The sequence below is a fragment of the Mirounga angustirostris genome, unplaced genomic scaffold (genome assembly GCF_029215605.1).
Source record: "Mirounga angustirostris isolate CCGP_5_RB_7025 unplaced genomic scaffold, mMirAng1.0.hap1 SCAF_6, whole genome shotgun sequence".
NCBI lineage: Eukaryota > Metazoa > Chordata > Mammalia > Carnivora > Phocidae > Mirounga > Mirounga angustirostris.
The window spans coordinates 120,373,865-120,392,224 of NW_026991714.1; the positions used below are offsets into that span (position 1 = coordinate 120,373,865).

Consider the following 18,360-nt stretch of genomic DNA (forward strand, 5'->3'; position numbering starts at 1 on the left):
TCAAAGGAAGAAAAAAAATTCTAATATAGCTCACTTTTTTTTAGCACACATTCTTTACTTAAAAATGATACTTAAACTTGGCCCCAAGAAACTTGCACTTTTCTTTATAATTTTAATTATAGTAAATACCAACTAAAGAATTATTTGAATACTGAGCAGAGACATTGCAGAGACACTGTGCAAAGTATTGTGACAGACAGAAAGAATCATTGAAGGAGGTGAAGCCTCATGAGCATAAGACATCTTGTGACAGATTAGTGTAAGAGAAGCCACAAAACAGCATAACAAATACCAAAATGGTTATTCAAGATGAGAATTCATGTGCATTTCAGAAGAGGAATTCCTCTCTGTCATTCAGCAGTCTGAGATGGTTTCAAGAGGGTAAAGGACTTTAAATCCTGATGGATGGGAGCTAGCTGAAAAATTGAGCCAAGAAAAGACATTCCAAGTGGAGAATGGTATAGAAGATGGTATGGAAGAAATTGTGAAAATCAAAAAGGTCCATGTTTGGGAGGTACTTTTTTGTTTTTTATTACTATCTGATAGGTAATGATGAGCCATTGACAGTTTTAGAGTGAGGTAATAATTTGATCAAAAGATGCTTTAGGAAGTAAATCTGGCAATAAGATCATGTTACCTTGAAGTTAGGCTCACCGGGCAGTTGAAAGTGTGACTCCCAGATGGACTAGATTTGGGGATGATTTGTGGTTTAAACAAATAACAATATAGTTTCCTCAGGGTGAGGAGCCAAGGATTGATTATGGGAGAATGTACGTATTAAGGGTTAGAGATACCAGAGGAAGAATTGAGAATTCAGATAAGAACTGGGTAATATAATGAGAAAACTTAGGAAGAAAAGTATCTTAAAAATGGGGTACTTGCTGATATCAGATGTCATAGAAGAGTCAATAAAATTGGATTTAACCAAAAAAAAAATTGGATTTGGAGTTTACAGGTTCATTGGTGACCATCAGGTGTGCCATTCAGTAGAAGAGAAGAATTGAAACTTGACTGATAAGGATTAAATTGTGTATAGTGAGGAAATAAAAGAAGTGATTTTAAACACTTGTTCATGATGCTTGGCAGTAAAAAAGAAAAAGTATGCTGGAAGATGAAAGTCAAGCAGTTTATTTCCTCTTTAGAGACAGACCTCTGCATATTTGAAGGTAGAAGGGAATGGCTTAATAAGGCAGTGATTTAAGGTATTAGAGAAAGGATAATTGAATGAAGATAGAAGGGGATGGTATCAAGGAAACAGTGGGACAATATCTAAGCCTTGAAGAGGAGTGAGGATAGTCTTTCCATTTGAAATAGAGAGGATGAGTGTAAAGAGCAATCTTTAGAGGTAGTGAGGAGAGAACTTGAGATAATTTGTGTTCCAAAGCCTAGAGATCTACTCAGTAAAGTAAATAGTCCATTCCTTTTTTTTTTTTTTTTTGCTTGAGGAAAGTGGAAATGATTGGGGAGAACTTTGGAAACTGTCCATTTTCTTTTAACTTCTTACACACAGATTTATAAACAGGTTAGTATTGTCACTTCCTGATAGTGTTCGTTTTGCAGCCAGCTTTGCTTTCAATCAAAAAAGCAGAATCTGGGGCGCCTGGGTGGCTCAGATGGTTAAGCGTCTGCCTTCAGCTCAGGTCATGATCCCAGGGTCCTGGGATCGAGTCCCGCATCGGGCTCTCTGCTCCTTGGGAGCCTGCTTCTCCCTCTGCCTCTCTCTCTCTCTCTCTCTGTCTCTCATGAATAAAAAAAAAAAAAAAAAAAGCAGAATCTGGGACACTGGGTGGCTCAGTTGGTTAAGCGTCTGCCTTCGGCTCAGGTCATGATCCCAGGATCCTTGGATTGAGTCCCACTCGGGGACTTCTGAGGGCTTCTCCCTCTGCCTGCCACTCCCCCCGCACGCACTCTCTCTCTTACACACACAAATAAATAAATAAAATCTTAAAAAAAAAAAAAAAAGCAGAATCTCTGTTATGGAAAAAGAATTATGTAGTATTTGAAATCTTTCCAGAGGTGCAGTCTAAGGAACTTGGCATCAGATAAGTCAAAGATATGACAAATGTTATGTTACGTAAGGAAAAAAAAATGAAAAAAGAAAAAACTCACAATGATGCAAAACTGTAAAATATGCCTAAATTACCTAGTTTTACCCTCCAGAGTAAGAGGTTAAGTGAAGTTAAGTAAACTTCCCTAAGTCCTCCAACATGTGACAGAAGTAGGACCTTTAAGAGTCTCCTAACTTCAGTCTAGTGTGTTTTCCATTTTGCCCCAGTTTTCTATAGGAAAGTCCTAAATCTGTGTGAACTGTACACATATAAGAGAGCCCAATATTGTGAGGGTTTTTTTGTTTGTTTTTTTAAAGAGCAGGAGAGGAAAGGAGAGAGAGGTCGGACGGGGCAGAGGGAGAGGGAAAGAGAGAATTCCAAGCAGGCTCCACACCCAGCGTGGAGCGAGATGCAGGGCTGGATCTCACAACCTGGAGATCATGACCTGAGCCGAAATCAAGAGTCACCACCCAGGTGCCCCAAGAGCCTGATACTGTTATAAAGAATACATGCAGCAGGTCCACTTAGAGTAGCATAAATTTGACCTAAGACTAACCATTTCTTTTTAATAAAACTTAACTTAATTTTTGATAATTTTGCCTGTCGTATAATATGTAAGATTTTTTTTTTAAAGATTTTATTTATTTTAGAGAGAGTACAAGCAGGGGGGAGGGGCAGAGGGAGAGGGAGATGCAGACTCCCCGCTGAGCAGGGAGCCCGAAGCGGGGCTCGATCCCAGGATCCTGAGATCATGACCTGAGCCGAAGGCAGATGCTTAACCAACTGAGCCACCCAGGCGCCCCGGAAGATTTTTTTTTTTTTAAAGTAGGCTCCATGTCCACTGTGGGGCTTGTCTCATGACCCTGAGATCAAGAGTCGCCTGCACTACCAACTGAGCCAGCCAGACACCCATAATATAGAATATTTAAAATGAATTTTTTGGGGGGCGCCTGGGTGGCTCAGTCGTTAAGCGGCTGCCTTCGGCTCAGGTCATGATCCCAGAGTCCTGGGATCGAGCCCCACATCGGGCTCCCTGTTCAGCGGGAAGCCTGCTTCTCCCTCTCCCACTCCCCCTGCTTGTGTTCCCGCTCTCACTGTCTCTGTCAAATAAATAAATAAAATCTTTAAAAAAAATGAATTTTTTGGGGCGCCTGGGTGGCTCAGTCGTTAAGCATCTGCTTTTGGCTCAGGTCATGATCCCAGGGTCCTGGGATCGAGCCCCGCATCGGGCTCCCTGCTCGGCGGCAAGCCTGCTTCTCCCTTTCCCACTGCCCCTGCTTGTGTTCCCTCTCTTGCTGTACCTCTCTCTGTCAAATAAATAAATAAAATCTTTAAAAAAAAAATGAATTTTTGTCTTGATAATTACAGAAAGTTGTTCATAGATGATTGAAATTTTTTTTAAAGCCTTTTTAAATTTTTTATTTCTTAAAGATTTTATTTATTTGTCAGAGGGAGAGAGCACAAGCAGGGGGAGTAGCAGGCAGAGGGAGAAGCAGGCTCCCCGCTGAGCAAGGAGTCCAATGTGGGACTTGATCCCAGAACCCTGGCATCATGACCTGAGCTGAAGGCAGATGCTTAACCTACTGAGCCATCCAGGCATCCCAGATGTTTGAAATTTCTTTTTGCAAATTTCATGGACAAAATCATACGGTCATGGCAATGTGCAGATGTTTGTTGTGGAGGTTCAGAGATGATTCTCATGAACTTTAACATCACAACTCGATTTAAAGATGAAAATAATTCAAGGGGCATTCTGAGAATTATGTATGGGATGGGTGAGGGAAATCATTTTATGGGAAAGGGATTTGTGTCGGACTTAGTCTTAGAACTTTTAAATAACACCAGCTGTCAAAAAAATGTTTTCTCCCTTCCTTTTCTTTAACTATCTGAGTCCCTGTTCACCAAATCCTGTAGCAAAACCCGATGAATGAATGGGTAAAGGCAAGTATTTAGATAGCATTGAATTAATAAGGAGAAATATTGTGTTAGCAGGTGGAATGTGTCTGTGTTTAGTGTATATATAAAGTAAATTAATTTTCGCATGTCTTATAAAAATTTTCTTTGTAATCATTCTGTGTGCCATTCAGTATATTGGAAGCAGAAACTGTGTTGTATTACTCTGCTTTATGCCACTGGCTTTTTTATTACCTCACATATTTTTCTTGAAATTTGTCCTTCCTACATACCCTTAACTATAAATTTGAACCTTACCTCTTAGTGTTTTGTTCTGAAGCAGTTAAGAACTTTTCATAGTACTCTTAGCGTTCTTGAATGAAAAAGATCTATTTTAGTTCTATTTCTTACTACTTACAATGATTTTGTGCTTATTAGTGACTGGCTAGTTTGATAAATACTACCAGAAAAAGAAAAGAACGATCCTGCCCATTTCCTCTGCCTCTTAAAGGTTTATCTTTTCTTCGAAAAGGCTTTCAGAGCTTTGTTGTGTAATTTTTTAGCTCTCAGTGATAGAAAAATAATTCCAGAAGTAAAATATGAGCTTCATTGGGACCTTACTTTCTGTTCCTCATTAGATGAAATTTGAAAATATATTCATTAAATCTCCCCTTGTATAGGATCGGGCAGTCAATATAACTTTGCCCCTTTTCATCCTCCATCTTTTTAAAAAATGTTTTTACAGATTTATTTATTTTAGAGAGAGAGCGTGCGAATGCATGTGTGCAAGTGGTGGGGAGGGGCAGTGAGAGAGGAGAAGCAGACTCCCAACTGAGTGTGGAACCGGCCTCGGGCTCCATCTCACCACCCTGAGATTATGACCTGAGCCGGAAACCAAGAGTTGGATGCTCAATCGACTAACCCACCCAGGTGCCCCATCCTCCATCTTTTTTAAAAGTACCCATTTATTTCATATATGAAGTATGAAGCTGCCTTCTTTTCATTACCTGTGGCATTCACTTTGCCTTATTGAGCCTGATTAGTAGTGTGATAGGAAAGCTAAACCTATATTATGATATGTGGATAGTTGGTGGTAGTTACTTGTGACTTTGCCTTTCTAAAACCTTAGGATTTTCCTGTATTCCAAAATGACAGTAACACACTGTTCCACTTCTTACCTATTCCAGGTATAAGGCATTGTGATATTATTCCAAGCTTTATTCATTGGATACATGGCAGAATTGGAATTTGAACTGTGGTGTTGTGGCTCTAGAATTGATGCCATTATGCTGTATGCCTTTGGAAACATTTTACTCAGAGATCTTATTTATTGCCATATTTATCACTTCTATACAAATGACCCCATATACCTATATACCTTTAGTCTCAACTCTTCCTGAACTTCAGAGCTCTATTCCAGCTATCCGTTTTGGTCTCTCCTAGCTATCCTGTCCCCACCACTAGTAAACTTACCATCTTTTCCCATCATATTTTCTCTACTAGTTCTTCCCATTTTTAAAAATGACATCTTCATTTTCTAAGATTCAGAGTCTGAGAGTCCTTTAATTTTCTTGACATTTCATTATTGCACCATGTATGTTTATCCTCTGCAGCCTCTCTCCCAACTTCTTTTTTTTTAATTAAAAAAAATTTTTTTTAAAGAAGATTTTACTTATTTAGGGCGCCTGGGTGGTTCAGTTGTTGAGCGTCTGCCTTCGGCTCAGGTCATGATCTCAGGATCCTGGGATGGAGTCCCACATTGGGCTCCCTGCTCAGCTGGAAGCTTGCTTCTCCCTCTCCTGCTCCCCCTGCTTGTGTTCCCTCTCTCGCTGTGTCTCTGTCAAATAAATAAAAAAAATCTTTAAAAAAAGAATAAGATTTTACTTATTTATTTGAGAGAGAGAGAGCACACAAGCCTAGGAAGGAGCAGAGGGAGAAGCCGACTCCCCGCTGAGCAGGGAGCCCAATGCCAGGCTCTATCCTAGGACCCCGAGATCCTGACCTGAGCCAAAGGCAGCTGCTTAACTAACTGAACCACCCAGGCGCCCCTCTCCCAACTTCTTTATAGGCTTCTCGCCATGATGGTAGTTTAGTTCTGCACTTTTAGCCTAAAACTCTCTAAAAGTTTTCTTCCATTACACTTCATGCTTCACACTGCTGCCAGATTAATCTTCCTAAAATAGCGCTCCAGTTCCACCAGGACCTTTGTGGTCGACCTATTAAGGTCCATCTCATACACCATTTATTTTATGAAGCCTTTTCAGTATTACACAGTTGGGGATATATAGTATTTGCTCCCTCTGTTCCCACTCTTCAGAGCACTTTGTATTTCTTTTCTGACACAATGTTATTGTATCCTGTATTCTAATTATTTGTGTACTTGCCTTCCTACTTACCCTACCCCCAATTGCAAGTTCCTTAAGAGTAGAGATTCTCCTGTAGCCCTAGAATAGGTCTTCGTTCATAAATGCTCAATACATTTATTGACTTAAACTTACACCAATGAGGAAACACGTTTCAGAATAATCATTATATTTTTGTTATTTTAGGCTTGACCGTCTTTTTATCTTACTGGATACGGGCACTACTCCAGTTACAAGAAAAGCTGCTGCACAGCAACTTGGAGAAGTGGTAAAGCTTCATCCCCATGAACTAAATAATCTTTTATCTAAAGTAAGAACTCTTTTTTTCTTTTAGTATAACGCAGTTGTAGAAATTTGTGGATAGGAATATAACAATAGAAATTCTTATTTTTATTTAGTGGCAGTTTGTGGTCTTCAAATTCCATTAAATATCTTACTATTTCTCCAGATATTTTTTTAAATTTGGTCTTTCTTTTTTGTCACAAGATTTAAAATATTTTGGGTTTTTTTGCATCAAGTTTAATTGTCTAAGTGATTTGACAATATACAACCTTTTGCCTGTGGCACAAATTTGAATCTGACCCAATTTGGTAATGAACTACGTTGTTAATCTAGTTTGTTAGTGGTCTGACTTGTTCTTAACGGCTAGTAATTATATCTAGTTGGCAGTCTTCAAATGGATTGAGTACTCATGGGAAATGATTGAAATATATGAGAAGCTAGTTATCATTACATTTTAAGTTATCACCTGTTTGAAAGTGGAGGCTTTCTGCTTTGGTGGATCAGTGTTTTTCATAATACCAGCCCATATTCTTACCCTAAGCAATGGCTGTATTTTTACTGAACTCTGGCTTGTAGAAGTGTGCCTGATGATGGTAAGCAACACATTCCATGTGTTTAATAATTCTCTGGCATGCAGGGGCGCCTGGGTGGCTCAGTCAGTTGAGCATCCACCTCTTGGTTTCAGCTCAGGTCGTGATCTCATGGGTCGTGGGATCGAGCCTCATGTGGCTCTCTGCCCTTACCCCCAATCCTCCCTCCTTGCGTGCATGCACATGTTCTCTCTCTCTCTCTCTCTCTAAAATAAATCTTTAAAAAAATTTTTTCTGGCATACAAAGTAAAACCTGGAATGCTTTGTGTGTTGGGGGGCTCAGGTGGGAATAGAGGATAGGGTTGGGGAGCAATATCGAAATCCCAAGATCCCTCTCTTCCTCCTGGCTGGCATTCCTTCCTTCCTTCCTCCCTTCTTTCCTTCTTTCCTTTTAAAGATTTTATTTACTTATTTGAGAGAGAGAGCATATGAGCAAGGGATAAGAGGGAGAGGGAGAAGCAAACTCCCCACTGAGCAGGCAGGTAGCCCGATGTGGGGCTTGATGCCAGGACCCCAGGATCACAACCTGAGCCAAAGGCAGACACTTAACTGACTGAGCCACCCAGGCGCCCCTTACCCCCTCCTTTGATTCTCATTTGTCCCTTCTTGATTCATATGAGTAGGAGTTCTAAGGCCTTGTGAATATACAAATCTGTATGATATGGTTCCCACCATGAGGGCTGACAGTAACTGTCTTTTCCAATATATTTACCACTTAGATATTATCAGGATTTTCTAACCAATACGTAGAGGAAGAGACAGTGATTTGATATCCACAGGCTCCATGTTCTCAGAATGGAGAAGGATGCATATTAGACACTATTCTCAATATGTAAGGTAGAGGGATAGAGATGCATACTCATTTCTTTTGACCCCAGAGGAAAAGATGGGGGACTGAATGAGCAGAAACTGGAGACTGGGAGCAAAACTAATTTGTGCTGAACTGAGAAAAGGTTTCCAGCCTTCTGAGTTCTGTTCTGCTTAACTTAGATCCTGGCATATTGGCTGTCATCAAATAATTCCAAAAGAGGCAAAGTTTGTCTTTCATACCTTCTCACCTCTTAACCTCTTTTCTCTCCCCTCAGTGTTTTCCTGTTGCCTTTTGGTTTTTTTTTAAACTGCTTATTGTACAATTCAGTTGTTTTATTTTACATTTTTAAAGATTTTTTTTAAGATTTTTTTTTTAAGATTTTATTTATTTATTTGACAGAGAGAGACACAGCAAGAGAGGGAGCACAAGCAGGGGGAATGGGAGAGGGGAAGCAGGCTTCCTGTGGAGCAGGGAGCCCGATGTGGGGTTTGATCCCAGTACCCTGGGATCATGACCTAAGCTGAAGGCAGACACTTAATGACTGAGCCACCCAGACGCTCCTTAAAGATATTTTTTTTTTTTAAGATTTTATTTTCAGGTAATCTCTGCACCCAGTATAGGGCTTGAATTTACAACCCCAAGACTCAGAGTCACATGCTCCACCCACTGAGCCAGCCAGGTGCCCCTCAGTGATTTTTTTTTTTATTTTTAAATTTTAAAATATTTATTTATTTGACAGAGAGAGAGAGGTAGCGAGAGCAGGAACACAAGCAGGGGGAGTGGGAGAGGGAGAAGCCGGCTTCCCGCAGAGCAAGGAGCCTGATGCAGGGCTCGATCCCAAGACCCTGGGATCACAACCTGAGCCGAAGGCAGATGCTTAATGACTGAGCCACCCAGGCGCCCCGCCCCTCAGTGATTTTAGATATGTGCAATCATCACCACAACCTAATTTTAAAGCATTTTTATTTCCCCAAAAAGAAACCTCATGCCCATTAGCAGTCACTCTCCATCACTCTCCCTCCCATACCTAGTCCTAGGCAACCCCAATCTACTTTCTGCCTATAGATTTGCCTATTGTGAAAATTTTATATTAATGTGACTGGTTTCTTTCACTTAAAATAATATTTTTAAGGTTCTTTCATATTGAAGCTTGTCTCATTACTTCATTCCTTTTTATTACCAAATATTCCATTGTATGGATGTGATCTGAATATATTATGTGGATATACCACATCTTATCTGTTCATCAGTTGGTGGACATTTGGGTTGTTTCCACTTTTTGGCCTTTGATGAATAATGCTGCTGTGAAAATTCATGTACAAGTTTTTGTGTGGGGTGTATGTTTTCATTTCTCTTGGGTTTATACCTGTGGATAGAATTGCTGGATCATATAGTAACTATGTTTAACTTTATGAGGAACTGCCAGGCTGTTTTCCAAACTCGCTCCATTGTTTTACATTCCTAACAGTAGTGTATGAGAGAGCTGATTTTTTTTTACATCCTTGCCAGTGCTTGTTATTAACTGACTTTGATTATTTCCATACTAGTGAGTGTTAAGTGATATGTCATTGTAGTTTTGACTTGCATTTTCCTGGTGACTAGTGATGTTGAGCATCTTTTCATGTGTTTATCGACCCTTGGTGTATCTTTTTTGGAGAACTGTCTCTTCAGATCCTTTACCCATTTCTTCTTTTTTGGAGGGGGGACGACAGAGGGAGAGGGATGGAGAATCTTAAGCAGGCTCCATGCCCAATGTGGAGCCCAGTGTGGGGCTTGATCTCATAACCTTGAGATCATGACCTGAACTGAAATCAAGAGTCAGATGCTTGACCGAGTAAGTCACCCAGGCGCCTCTAGATCCTTTGCCCATTTTTTTTTTTTAAGATTTTATTTATTTATTTGAGAGAGAGAATGAGATAGAGAGAGAGAGAGCATGAGAGAGGGGAGGGTCAGAGAGAGAAGCAGACTCCCTGCTGAGCAGGGAGCCCGATGTGGGACTCGATCCCGGGACTCCAGGATCATGACCTGAGCCGAAGGCAGTCGCTTAACCAACTGAGCCACCCAGGCGCCCTCCTTTGCCCATTTTTAAGTGGGGTATTTGTTCTTTTAATATTGAGTTGTAATAGTTCTCTATATATTTTGGATACAAGCTTCTTAAAAGGTATTTCATTTGCAAATATGTTCTTCCAGTCTGTGGTTGTCTTTTCACTTTCCTGATTGTATCCTTTGAAGCATAAAAGTTATTAATTTTGGGGCGCCTGGGTGGCTCAGTCGTTAAGCGTCTGCCTTCGGCTCAGGTCATGACCCCGGGGTCCTGGGATCGAGCCCCACATTGGGCTCCCTGCTCCGCGGGAAGCCTGCTTCTTTCTCTCCCACTCCCCCTCCTTGTGTTCCTTCTCTCGCTGTGTCTCTCTCTGTCAAATAGATAAATAAAATCTTAAAAAAAAAAAAAAGTTATTAATTTTGATTTAGTCAGATTTATCCTTTTTTTCATATCCCTTGTGCTTTTTGGGATTATATCTAAGAAATCTTGCCTGATCAAAGGTCACAAAAATTTACCCCTGTGTTTTCTTCTAAGAATTGTATAGCTTTAGATCTTACTTTTAGACTTATGGCTCATTTTGAGTGTGTGTGTGTGGTGTTAGGTAGGGGTTCACAATCATTTTGTTGCCCTAGCACCGTTTGTGGAAAAAACTATTCTTTCCCCATTGAATTGTCTTGGCATTCTTGTTGAAAATCAGTTGACTATAGAGAGTTCTATTTCTAGACTCTCAGTTCTGTTCCATTGATCTGTGTATCTGTCCTTTTGCCAGTACCACATAGTAAGTTTTGATCAAGAAGTGTGAGTATACCAACTTTATTATTCTTTTTCAAGATTGTTTTGGTGACCCTGGGTCCCTTGCATTTCCATATAAATTTTAGGATCAACTTGCCCATTTCTGCAAAAAAAGTGAGCTGGGATTTTGATAGGAATTTTGTTGAATCAGTAGATCAATTGAGGGAGTATTACTCTCTTAACAGTATTAAATCTGTAGATCCACAAACATGAGGTGAGGTGTCTTTCTGTTTATTTAGATCTTATTTCCTTTCTTTCAATGGTATTTTGAATTTTTCTGTAATTTTCCGTATATGAGTCTTGTACTTTAAGTTTACATTTAAGTATTTTATACTTTTTGGTGCTATTATAAATGGGATTTTAAAAATTTTATTTTCCAATTGTTTATTGCAAGTATTTAGCAAAACAGTTGATTTTTGTATATTGATTTTATATCTTCCCATCCTGCTGAACTCATTTGTTCTTTCTGCTAGTTTTTACAACTTAACTCTTTGCATTAAGTAATGGGACTTAATGAAAATACACATTTTGCTTTTTACTATATTAAAAGGTAGGTTATTTTTAAATGTACTTAAGTTAACTAAAAGTTTCCTGTTTCCTTTCTTTTTAAGGGGTAGTGATATTTCCTGTGAATGATAGAATCTTGTAAATGATATTAATAATTCCAAGGTGTTTTATATAAATTTTTATGTAAAGTCCAACGGCTGCTAAATTATAAATTAATAACAAGTAAATTTGTATTTCTCTGCTCTGGCTACTTTGAACAAACAGTATTTTGGTATAACTATTTTATCTTATAATTTTTTAAGGTGTTGATATATTTAAGGAGTACAAATTGGGATACCCGGATTGCAGCAGGACAAGCTGTTGAAGCTATAGTGAAAAATGTACCTGAGTGGAATCCAGTACCAAGAACCAAACAAGGTGCTTTTAAGTGGTAAAAATAGTTTGCAGTAACAGTCTACCTATAGAATTAACTATACATTTTATATTTTAATAATTTCAATTTTAATTTAAAGGCTTAATTCTCAGGTACAGCTTTGTCAGGAAATGACAATGAATAAGGTGATTTTCACCATACTTTTTTTTTTTTTTTAAGATTTTATTTATTTGAGACAGCTTTTGCGTATGTGCATGCTTGAGGGGTGGGGAGGGGCAGAGGGAGAGGGAGAAGCAGACTCCTTGCTGAGCACGGAGCCCGATGTGGGGCTCAATCCCAGGACCCTGAGATCATGACCTGAGCTGAAGGCAGACAGCCAACTGAGCGACCAAGGCGCCTCTTTCACCTTGCTTTTAAAAAACTACTTGATAAAGTATGTTTTCATATATATTTTTAAAATTATTAACTGTACAGTATGCTGGACTTAAAGAGATTATTGCTTCCCTCAGGAATTTATGTCCTAAAAAAAGAACTAAATAATGCAGTGTAAATATTTGAAGCAGTGTTTTTTCTTGTTGCTGGGAGAATAGTGTAATTATTTTCTAAATTTAAGCACAATTATTTATGGATATTTGGAGGGGTCTTTAGTTTCTAATGTGTCCTTTAGATGTCTTGTAGTAGAAATTATTTTTCTGACTGCTTGCAACAATATTTAAGAACGAGCATATGCTTTTAAAAATTTGTAAAGATACGCACTTTAAGTGAAATTATTTTTTAAAGATTTCATTTATTTGTCAGAGAGAAAGGGGGGGAGCACAAGTAGGGGAGCATCAGTCAGAGGGAGAAGCAGGCTCCCCGCCGAGCAGGGAGCCCGATGTGGGACTCGAACCCAACGTGGGACTCGATCCTGGGATCATGACCTGAGCTGAAGGCAGATGCTTAACCGACTGAGCCACTCAGGCATCCCTTAAGTGAAAATTTAATGTGGTGCAACCTGATTACATTTTCAAGTCACTTTGATAACCTCACTTTTATCATACATTTTAGCTTGTCTAAAATTTTGCTTTAATTATCTGGCACCTATTATGTTGAGAGACTGTATTAATTTGTCCTCGCTCATCAAATGAAATACATAACCAGAAGAAGTTATAACTTGTTTTAGAAAGGAGCTTTTTCTTTTTTAGCTTATTTTCCCTGCTTATTTTGGTATATAGAGATGTTAGAACTCAGATTCTTTTTACAAAACATGAAATTAGTTACACCAGCATTAAAATTTATGGTAAGGTTGCTTGTCATCACTGGAAAACTTAAAATAATTATAGTTTAGTTTAATAAATGAATTATATGCAAATAGTAGCTAAACAAAGTATTTAAAGTCAGTGACCAATTAAAAGATATTTAAAAATTTATAATGGCATAACCTTTTTTGAAGAGGAATACAAAACATTTTATGATGCTTTTAGGCCTCAGATGGATATATAATTTTAGCAATTTACCAGGAGATTATAATTTGCTCATATTATGAGGAGTCCTATTGAATGAAGAGTTGATTTGTGTCATAGATACTCCTTAGCTATAGGGACGAATGATGCTTATTAGCTTATATATGAATATATTCTCTAAATATGTTTGTTTTCCAAATTAGTACTATGATGAACTCAGGCTGTTACCTTGGTAGTGTTTTCAAACAGTTAAAACAGTAAATAGAGACTATATATATATATATATATACACACACACACACATAATATATATATTTTTAAAGATTTTGTCAGAGAGAGGGAGAGCATGTGCACAAGCAGGGGGAGCAGCAGCAGAGGGAGAAACAGGCTCCCCACTGAGCAAGGAGCCCAATGCGGGACTTAATTCCAGGACCCTGGGATCGTGACTTGAGCTGAAGGCAGATGCTTAAGTGACTGAGCCACCCAGGTGTCCTAATACAATATGATATTTAACATACATATTTCAATATGGGATGCATTTCTTCATATAATAATATGCCTTTTTAGTGAAAAACAGCTATACATACACCGACATTCTGATAGTTTGTACAAGGGGAGCCACCAACTACATAGTTTATTCATAAATAAGAGCTGATCATAAATAAATCCACAATAGCTTTTCTACTTCCTCTGCCTTTTATTTTTCTTAAAATGTTATACTACCACCCCAAGTAATGCTGTTTTCTTTCATTCTACACTTCGGCTTTATGATCAAATTAAATATTTTTCAACCTCATTTAGAATCTACTTCAGAAAGTGCTATGGAAGATTCACCTACTACAGATCGATTGAATTTTGACAGATTTGATATATGTAGATTGTTACAGCATGGGGCATCACTTTTGGGATCTGCTGGTGCAGAATTTGAAGTACAAGATGAAAAATCAGGTATGTAGTAGTCCTATAGAAGAAAGTCTGAAATGTTTGTGTTCAGGCTAAAATATTACTTGGTATGCTACATATCAGTCATGCAAAATCTTAATAAATGTTACAAAATGTAAATTGAAGTATGCAGTTGGGGAAGGGGAGGCATTGTGGGTGGAGAAGATAACCAAAAGTATTTGGTCTAAAAATATGCTATATGAATATTTTCCTCCTTTTAAGTGAATGTGTACCATATCTATACGTTGTTAATAGATACATATTAGTATTTCATCAGGCTTTTTATTATGTAATAGAGAAATTATAAAGTGTTCCCCAAGAGCCTTGGTTGAATAGATTTTAAAAGCCAGGATTAGTACAGTTTGTGATACTGTTTTCATAATTCTGGACATTTGAGAGGCTTTATGACAGCTTTCTTTTTATCATGTGTTTAAAAAATTTAAATAATTGGATCTCATGCTGGTGACCAAAACAAACACTAAAAGTGAAAAAAATAAATATTGGATAGGAAATCGTCCCACTGTCTTTAAACTTACAGAATCCATCTGGATATAAAATAAATTTTTTGGCCATTCAAGATTGATGCCTTGAGTGGAAAAAACCTTGATGTTTTTGATGGATTTCTGTAAGTAAGTTGCTCTTTTGACTAAAATCAAAACAACAGTTTTTGTTACTAATAAAATTAATCATTACTCAAAGCATATCTATCTAGCTAAGTTAATGAAATGATCACTTGTTCATCTTAAAAAAAAAAGTCAAACACCCATTTACTCTTGCTTAAATACGGTTTCTATTGAAATATTTCTGGTTAATCTCAGAACAGCATAGGTTGTTGAAATGTGCAGGTCCCCTTATATGCAAATTTTTTTTCAATAAATACAGTATGGTACTGTAAATGTATTTTCCTTATGATTTTCTTAATGTTTTCTCTAGCTTAGTTTACTCTAAGAATATAGTATATAATACATGTACAAATACGTGTTAATTGTTTATGTTATTGGTAAGGCTTTTGATCAACAGGAGGCTATTAGTAGTTAAGTTTGGGGGGGGTCAAAGTTATACACAGATTTTCAGCTGCTTGGGGAGTTGGTGTCCCTAATCCCCACATTGTCCAAGGGTCAATTGTACTTTAACTGTTTTTGGAGAGAATTAAGAGGGGAATTTGGTTAAATTCCAGAAAAGCATAGTTTTTCTAATAAGGGAGGTAGACGTCATTTCAAAAACTTTCTGATTTGAAAAAAGTTCTCTATAAACAGTAAGTTTACTAATTTTACTGTTGTACTCATATCAGAGATCATTGGCCCTTAGCCAGGAGTAAAAGTCAGTATCACCATTGTCACTTAAAAAAATATATGTAGTTGGGTCTTATCATCGAGATTCAGATTTAATAGATCTGTGGAAAGTTCTAGGACATTGTATTTATTTTTATTTATATATATTTTTAAAGATTTTTTATTTATTTGACAGAGAGAGAGAGAGAGAGAGACAGTGTGAGAGGGAGCACAAGTAGGAGGAGAGGGAGAAGCAGGCTTCCCGCCGAGCAGGGAGCCCGATGCAGGGCTCGATCCCCAGGACCCTGGGATCATGACCTGAGCCGAAGGCAGACGCTTAATGACTGAGCCACCCAGGCGCCCCTATTTATTTATTTATTTATTTACTTTTTTATTTTTTAAAGATTTTATTTATTTTTTTTGACAGAGAGAGAGCACAATTAGGCAGAGTAGCAGGCAGAGGCAGAGGGAGAGGGAGAAGCAGGCTCTGTGCTGAGCAGGGAGCCCGAGGTGGGGCTCGATCCCAAGACCCTGAGATCATGACCTGAGTCGAAGGCAACTGCTTAACAACTGAGCCACCCAGGCGCCCGTATCTATTTTTATTTAAATTTTTAAATTTTTAAATTTAAATTCAGTTTAGTTAACAGATAGTGTATTATTAGTTTCAGGGGTAGAATTTAGTGATTCATCACACAGTGCTCAATAGATCAAGTGCCTTCTTTAATGCCCATCACCCAGTTACCCCATCCGCCCACCCACCTCCCTTCCAGCAACCCTCAGTTTGTTTCCTATAGTTAAGAGTTTCTTGTGGTTTGTCTCCCTCTCTTTTTATTTTTCCTTTCCTTCTATGTTCATCTGTTTTGCTGCTTAAATTCCACATTATAGGTGAAAACATAATGGGATTTGTCTTTCTCTGACTAACTTATTTCGCTTAGCATAATACCCTCTAGTTCCATCCATGTCATTGCAAACGGCAAGATTTCATTCTTTTTGATAGCTGAGTAATATTCCATTGTATACATACCACATCTTTATCCATTTATCCATTGATGGACATCTGGGCTCTTTCCATATTTTTTTTTTATTAGTAACATATATTATTTGTTTTGAGGGTAAAGGTCTGTGATTCATCAGTCTTACACAATACACAGCATTCACCACAACGTGTGTGATGTCCATCACCCCAGCCACCCCATCCCCCTACCCCACCCCACCTCCCCTCCAGCAAACCTCAGTTTGATTCCTGAGATTAAGAGTCTCTTATGGTTTGTTTCCCTCTCTGGTTTCGTCTTGTTTCATTTTTTCCTCTCTTCCCCTATGATCTTCTGCCTTGTTTCTTAAATTCCACAAAGCAGTGAGATCCTATGATAATTGTCTTTCTCTAATTGACTTATTTTGCTTAGCATAATACTCTCTAGTTCCATCCATGTCATTGCAAATGGCAAGATTTCAATTCTTTGATGGCTGCATAATAATCCATGGTATATATATATACACCACAACTTTATCCATTCATCTGTCAACGGACATCTGGGCTCTTTCCATAGTTTGGCTATTGTGGACATTGCTGCTATAAACATTGGGGTGCAGGTGCCCCTTTGGATCACTGCATTTGTATCTTTGGGATAAATACCCAGTATAGTGCAATTGCTGGGTTGTAGGGTAGCTCTATTTTCAACTTTTTGAGGAACCTCCATACTGTTTTTCAGACTGGCTGCATCAGCTTGCATTCCCACCAACAGTGGAAGAGAGAGGGTTCCCCTTTCTCAGCATCCTCACCAATATCTGTTGTTTCCTGACTTGTTAATTTTAGCCATTCTGACCAGTGTGAGGTGGTATCTTATTGTGGTTTTGATTTGTATTTCGCTGATGCCGAGTGATGTGGAGCATTTTTTCATGTGTCGGCCATTTGTATGTTTTTGGAGAATATGTCTGTTAATGTCTGCTGCCCACTTCTTGATTGGATTTTTTTGTTTTTTTGGGTGTTGAGTATGTTAAGTTCTTTATAGATCTTGGATACTAGCCCTTTATCTGATATGTCATTTGTGAATGTCTTCTCCCATTCTATAGGTTGCCTTTTAGTTTTGTTGACTGTTTCCGTTGCTCTGCAGAACCTATTTATCCTGATGAAGTCCCAATAGTTCATTTTTGCTTTTGCCTTTGGAGATGTGTCTAGCAAGAAGTGGCTGCAGCTGAGGTCAAAGATGTTGTTGCCTGTGTTCTCCTCTAGGATTCTGATGGATTCCTGTCTCACATTGAGGTCTTTCATCCATTTTGAGTCTATTTTTGTTTATGGTGTAAGGAAATGGTCTAGTTTCATTCTTCTGCATGTGGCTGTCCAATTTTCCCAACACCGTTTGTTGAAGAGACTGTCTTTTTTCCATTGGATATTCTTTTTTGCCTTGTCAAACATTAGTTGACATTGAGTTGAGAGTCCATTTCTGGGTTCTCTATTCTGTTCCATTGATCTATGTGTCTGTTTCTGTGCCAGTACCATACTGTCTTGATGATTACAGCTTTGTAATACAGTTTGAAGTCCAGGATGTTGTATTTAAAAGAAAAAAACTCTACGGGAGACTGATACATAACCAAGATTAGGAACCCCAATTTTTGGGCAACTAAGATTTTAATGCTGTTAAGTCACAGTATGCTGATTAGTGCTCATTAAAAATTCTCTTAATTAGATTTTCTTTACGTGTCTGTTTATCTGTGTTTGTTTCCTCATACACGAAGGACACATCCATGATTAGTATAGGTGCTAGTCTGATTTTCCTTTGCAGTTGTATAGGTTATTTTCCCCAATAGGGCTTTCCCTAGAATGAGAGGACTGAATTTGGGTTCTGTATAAGTGTCATGGACTTGTGATCCAGCAGTCTTCACTTTTGGATGCCTAGTGTTTTTCCCTCCAGGTAGAGCAGTCTTAAATTTTTAAATAGCTTTATTGAGATAAAATTCACATACCATACAGTTCACCCATTTTTAAAGTGTACAATTCACAGATA

General features: G+C 38.2%; 1 protein-coding gene across 5 annotated transcripts in view; it reads left to right on the forward strand.

The window, feature by feature from the left end:
• BTAF1 (B-TFIID TATA-box binding protein associated factor 1) overlaps positions 1-18,360 on the forward strand; it is a 111,140-nt gene that overhangs the window by 8,905 nt on the left and 83,875 nt on the right. For 4 of the 5 annotated variants that reach the window (XR_010412517.1, XR_010412518.1, XM_045878414.2 and 1 more), the window contains exons 2-4: positions 6,491-6,614; positions 11,633-11,747; positions 13,947-14,093. Coding sequence is in view for 3 of the 5 variants with exons in the window: in XM_045878414.2 (XP_045734370.1) it covers positions 6,491-6,614; positions 11,633-11,747; positions 13,947-14,093 (386 nt within the window). In the remaining 2 variants the exon portion in view is untranslated. The remainder of the gene's footprint in view (positions 1-6,490; positions 6,615-11,632; positions 11,748-13,946; positions 14,094-18,360) is intronic. The other variant, XM_045878415.2, reaches the window with a different exon arrangement.